General features: G+C 37.3%; 1 protein-coding gene across 1 annotated transcript; it reads left to right on the forward strand.

Moving 5' to 3' along the window:
- The first annotated feature begins 5,268 nt into the window (after window positions 1-5,268).
- LOC131148886 (uncharacterized) lies at window positions 5,269-5,921 on the forward strand. The gene has a single exon (XM_058098844.1). The coding sequence runs from the start codon at window positions 5,386-5,388 to the stop codon at window positions 5,692-5,694; it is 309 nt and encodes a 102-aa protein (XP_057954827.1). The 5' UTR covers window positions 5,269-5,385; the 3' UTR covers window positions 5,695-5,921.
- The last annotated feature ends 595 nt before the right edge of the window (window positions 5,922-6,516 follow it).

Genomic DNA, 6,516 nt, shown 5'->3' on the forward strand with positions numbered 1-6,516 from the left:
TCAATTTGAGCATGAGAGTCGATATACATGGGTAGTATATGAGGTTGATACTAAGGAGACTGAAACACCCCTTTCTAAGCATGAAACACTACTAGAAGTATCACTTATACTTTTTGAATTTAAGGATGTCATCTTTGAGCCACTTAGTGAGTAACCTCCTATGAGAGAGATTCAACATATCATTAAGCCAGTTCCTAGTTCATCTCTACCTAATTTACCACATCATAGGGTGATACCTGCGAGAACATGAGGAGTTAATGAAACAAAGGAATGAACTGAGGGAACATGACTTTATTCAAGATAACATAAGTGTATGTGTCTGCCCTCCTCTCCTTACTCTCAAGCAATCAACAAGTTTACCGTCAAGAGTAGGTTTCCCAAGACCATTGTTTATGATTAGGATGTCAAATTTGTGAGTTATTTTTGGAAAGCCTTGTAGGCATTACTAGGTACCAAACTCCAGTTTTCTAGTGCATACCATCTCCAAACTAATGGGCAAACTATGGTAGTTAATAGAAGCTTAGGTGACCTATTGATATTCCTAGTTGGTGAAAACATAGGTTCGTGGGATTTGTGTCTTCCTATGGCTAAATTTGCATTTAATAACTCAGTGAATAGAACCACAAGAATGGGTCCTTTCCAGGTTGTCCCTAGTTACAAACCTAGGAAGCCCATAGATCACATCCCATTACCTCCACAGGCTAGAGTGAGTGAACAAGCTGATGTTTTTTCAAAGCACATACATGATCTACACCCTGAAATAAGAATGAAAATTAATTTGAACAATGAGCATTATAAATATAGTGTTGATATACATCGCAGGTTACAAGAATTTTCAGAGTGTGATATGTTTATGGTCCGTATTCGTCCTGAGCAAATTCCTATAGGAAAGGTAAGAAAATTGCATGCTAAAAAGATGGGTCCTTTCAAAGTTTTAAAGAAAATTAGTTCTAATGCTTACATGCTTGATATTCCTTATCGATTTTGGCATAAGCAATGTGTTTAATGTTGAAGATCTAACACCTTTTCTTGAAGCATCATCTTTTGTGGAGCCTTCAAATACTATCCTTGCAGGTGATTCTACTCCATTCCCCACTCCTTATGAACGTGAAAAACCGAAATTACCTTTACCTCCACCATTACCCATACCTAAGAACCATGATGAGATTGACGAGATATTGGATAACAAGACAACGTTTACACAAGTAGGATCACTGCATTTGCATTGGGCCATACATGTGTGTAATGTGTTCATGCCTGTATATACTATTTTGCTGAAAAAAAAATTTATTTGATCAATGTCACCTTGATTAACTTAGGTGGTCCAATTAATTGGTTTGATCAACTTTGGAACTAATTTAGCTGCTAACTTGTTGTCTGATCTAATTATCAAAATGTTACTTATTAGATCATTTACCAATTTAGAAGAATTCCATAGAAAACCAAATAATTGAAGGAAATTAGGTGACCAATGCACATCCTAGATTGAATGACACAAAAAATTGAGACTTATAGTGTCTGAACTTAGGAAGATTTCTTTATTGCTTAAGGTAAAAAGATTATGAAGGTTTTAGATTTTAATTTTTTTTATTGTGCAAGCAACATGTAGCGTACTTACTATTGTCAATATTTAATTTTAGATAAACCCTATACGTTGTTTAAATTATTGGAATTGGTGTATTCTCAAGAGGGAGGGGGGTGAATTGGGAATTTAAAAAATTTCTTCCTAAATATAACTAATCCAGCAACAGTATACCACAACCTAGGGTTTGTTTAGAACATATAGCAATTCAATATATAAATAGAATAATTAGAGTAATGAAAAATATCATACAGGTGCGAAATATAAATTACAGATAAATAAAGCTGACATCATATATAATATCGGGGTTCGGCCAATACTGCCTACGTTCCTGCCTCAAGCTCACAAGTAAGAGGATTCCACTAATTGCTCACTTGCGGGTGGAGCGACACCGATTACAACACCTTATAGGCTGGTGCACCTAGTTGTCCTAACCAGGTTTGAACCAATCCGGTACTCTTCTAATCGGGTTTGAGCAAGTTTGGGACTATTCACAGGGCTAGTCTCCCTCTTCCGACCACAAGTCGAGAATACAACGAATAAAATATTTGTGTACAAATAAATTACTTCTAACAAAAGCTGATGTGTACACCAATATGCACAAATGCACTCACGTATGATATGAAATCAAGTTTAATGTGAGAATGTGATTTTGTCAAAATGACTAATGCAATCTTTGAGTTAGATTTATATGATAAAGCACTTCAAAGATGCAAACCTAAATAAAAATTTTCTCCTAAAAATATTTCTCAAATGAAGTGTAAGAGAACCTAGAATTTTGCACTCAAATTGATTTATAACCAAATAATAAAAAATGATCTTTGATAAAAAAAAAAAAAATGCAAAGTATACTTCAACGATCTTCAAATTCTCAAAAGCAATGTCCAAAAATATTTTTCAAAATGAAGTATAGGAGATTTTAGAGTTATGCCCAAAAACGAGTTCTTGTAACAAAGGTAAGATAAGCTTTATGAAGCTTGGGAGAAATATTTTTCTAACTTGCTCTTATTGCTCGAAAGGAATATTTAGAGAAATACAACTTATACTCTCAAGGAATGATTTTAAACAATAAGAGCAAATGAGAGTAAATGATATTTGTTGTGAAAAACAAATGCCCAAATAAATTTGTTCTTGAAAAGATTTTCAATATAATGAATATGAGAAAAAATCAAAAATATTTTCAGAGGATTTGCAATCTAATCTCTTGTTAAAATCTGAGTAATGATGGGGTATATATAGACTTGGGAAAAAATATGACCATTGGGGACATGCTGGGTATTTTGGAAAAAGATTAAACATGTTTAGTTAAAAATAACCCCTGTTACTTGTGGTAAAAATATCGCCATCCAACCCAAGAGGTTCGGTCAACCATATTCAGGTTTTGGTCGACCATATTGCTATGTTCGGTCGACCGTGACACTTTTGAACTAAGGATATGGTCGACCTTTTCAGAGCGATTTTGAACCCCTTCATGGGTTTGGTTGACCAAGACAAGGACGATCGACTACTCAACTAGGTTCGGTCGATCGTGGCCAAAATGAACTATGCATTTGGTCGACCAAGTGGCTGGGGTGTTAGACACGTGTTGGCTCGGTCGACCTAAGACAATATGTTTAGAACTGAACGGTAGACCGAGCGAAGTCAATATGTTGACTTTAGATCGATTCGGTCAATCGAGCAAATTATTGCATGCTTGGTTTGGTTGACCAAGACTTTGACTTTGGTCAACTTCTTAGTTCGATCGACCGTTGAAGCTCAGAGTTGGTTAGTTGACCGAGTCTTGGTCAACAAGTTGACTCTGAGTAAACAATGTTTCGGTAGACCATTGGATTATAATACAAGTTTGGTCGGTCAACCGAGAGCATTGAATTTTACTGTTTTTCCCTTAATTTGACCAAAAAATCCAATGTCGGTCGACCAAAGTCTTTTTTGCCCCAAACCGACCCTAAAGCTATTTCAAAAACCTTTGTTTGATTTTTAGTCTTTTTAGAAAAAAAGATTTTTGGTGCAAGTATTGGATCCTCTAGGGTCTGTCTACGGTTATCGTGAGCTATCATCCATATCATGCATTATTACAAATCAAATTATAAAAACAAAATGCAAAACAATAAAATCAAATAAGTCTTCTTGTCTTTTGCTCTTTAGATCTCATGGAATACGCCAAGTTGTATGCGCTTTTAAGTCCTGAATTGGCTTCCACTTTCTGTCCCTTATGTGTGTGTCAAAATAGAACCCTGTTAAATTACTTAAAACATACATAAGATACTGGTGTTTTGTCAGCATCAAAATAAAAATCGACCTCAAAAAGTTAACATTAATATTTTTCTTTATTCTACTTTTAAAAGATGTTGAATTTAAGTAAATTAAAATGTATAGCACACTTACCATTGTGATGAGAATTGTAGGTTTTACTTAACTTCTTTTGACTTTTACTATTTTTTATCTATAGTGTGACAGGGTACTTTTATTTCCTTCTATTACTATTGTGTAGTTTAATTAAACCACTTCTATTACAAAAAATTCTTGCAATTTTGGACCATATTTACCCAACAACTTATAATGATGCATATTTCACAGTATCCAACTAAAACTCAAGAGAGTACACAATACACAGAAAAAAAAGGTTTATTTAAACAATAAAACTTAAACTATATATAAATAAATAATGGATTATATATAAGAAAAATATTAAACAAAATCATGTTATCCAATGTGCCTGTTTGGCTAACGCATACACGATAAAACTGGACACAATTGATATGTAGGAAATCCATCCCATTCCATTCCTCAAAATTTCGGTAATTGGGTATATACAAAGAATTGTGCGCACATGTAATTTTTTATTTTTTTATTTTGAGATGGGAACTTCAATATCAACGAGCCCTTTGGATCTCATGATATGACATCAAATCCATGAAAATAAAAATATTATTGTCTACCTATTGATATACCCTCATATTTTATCATATAAATCACAAGTCTAACAATTAAATTCGTGATCTTGAGATTACTAAAATCACAAATTTGCAGTTGACCATGGCCGACTGGCACACATGTATATTACTTATAGATATATAAATCAACCCATACATACAAAGGTATATGCAAGTTGCGCACAGTGGGAGACAATAAAAAAGAAATACTCACTGATGTTTCAAGTGGTTGGTCGCTGGGCATCACAATTTATAATACAAGTCGCATTGATGCTTCTACCAAATCCTACAGTGAGTACTCGGGCGCGCGCAGGTCGTGGATGCACGCTGGCCAATCACCGTCACGTCTTCCCAAAGCCCACTTTTCATATTATCGAAGGGTCGCGATTCTCTGATAAAAATATCATGTCAAACCCAGAGACCTGAGTTGATCCATCGATCAGTCATCACCCCAACTTGCCTCTCCACCTGATACTATTGTCCTGCAGAACCCTAATTATTCGATTAGGACCATGGCCTTCTCCCCAAATGGGTACAGCTCGCCCGAGTACACATTAAATTAAATTCTCTCCCTTTACGTTATATATACGTATGTATTAAAGAAATAAAAAAAATCCCATGTGGAGTTGGGGGTTTGGGCAATTTTGGAGACAACGCTGTCGGCGAGTAGGCTCCGGGAGACCCCACAGGCAGAAAAAAACAAAAGGCTAGAAGGTCTTTAAAACCCACCCATAACCTTCGTGTGATAAACACTGCTGCCATCCACTACCCATTTATTTATTAGCTAAGCTTTCTTGCAGCAGCTGCAGAGATCGATCGGCCGCCGTTCTCGGGTGCCGGCGCGGTGGAGGGTATCGGTTAAGAAGATCGATGAGGGGGAGGCTGGGGGCGCTGCGGCGGAACCTGCAAAACATGAGGAAGAGCTCGCGCGTGGCGGACGAAAGCATGTTTGGACGAGAGCTGCCGATCTTCGGGTACGACGACGGGGGCGGAAGACGGCGATTTGCGTTCATCAGCGACCTCGTGAGAGCGCCGCTGTGGCTGTTGTCTTGCTTCTGCAGTCAACCGCATGGGAGTGGGGGAGCGGATGGGGCGTGGGCGTCGGGGGAGTTTGCGAGGATATCGGAGGTGAATCATCTGATGGTGAGCGACAGCATGCGCTATGCAATTTTGATGTAGCAAGTAATAATAGGTATCATGTACTGTGTTGTATTGATTAGGCGTCTGTTCAGGTGTGCGTGCTTACGCACGTACTTCCGGCGAGTTACCTAGCCAGCAGCCCAGAGGAAGAAATATATATCTATTCACTTTGCATCGTTAGATCACCACGGGAGCGTACTGTGTGTATATATACATGAATTTGAATGCAAAATCATGCTTAGATTATGCATGGTCCGTGGGGTTAATTTTGTTGGTTTATTCTGCCATACGTATATATTTGCGTCTTTGCATATGAAAATCTATTTCGTACCTTACCCCCCCCACCCCCAAAAAAAAAAAAGTCTATATATTAATTTTATAAACGACAGACGGACACAGTGCAACAACGGCGCCTTGAATCCCTGATCCTTGTATGGTACTGGCCAAAGCAGGTGCAAATTAAGTTCAAGTTCTTGTAGCACTCTCTCTCTCTCTCTCTCTCTCTCTCTCTCTCTCTCTCTCTCTCTCTCTCTCTCTCTCTCTCTTCTTTTCAATTTTTAAATCTTAGTTTGCCGACTGCCTCAAAAAACTATATATGTTTCAGGCATGTGTGTAGGAAATTCAAATTCAAAAGTTTTCATGTTATATAATTTATGAATGGCGCCCTTCCTACCTAGCTACCTCCCCCGTGGTTTGGATTGGAGGGGCACTGAAGTGGAAGTGAATGAATAAACAACTAATATGTAGCGGTCGAAATATTAAATACGTCCTTACCTTTTGGCTTTAGGCCTAACATCCGTGTGCCGTGTGGTTTGTACTATTATATATATAAGCAAAGCAGTGAACTTTTGTTTTTGGTAC

The sequence above is a fragment of the Malania oleifera genome, chromosome 2 (genome assembly GCF_029873635.1).
Source record: "Malania oleifera isolate guangnan ecotype guangnan chromosome 2, ASM2987363v1, whole genome shotgun sequence".
Classification (NCBI taxonomy): Eukaryota; Viridiplantae; Streptophyta; class Magnoliopsida; order Santalales; family Ximeniaceae; genus Malania; species Malania oleifera.

Coding starts and splice junctions, on each gene's coding strand:
- LOC131148886 (XM_058098844.1), top strand. CDS start 5,386: ATGAGGGGGAGGCTGGGGGCGCTGCGGCGGAACCTGCAAAACATGAGG.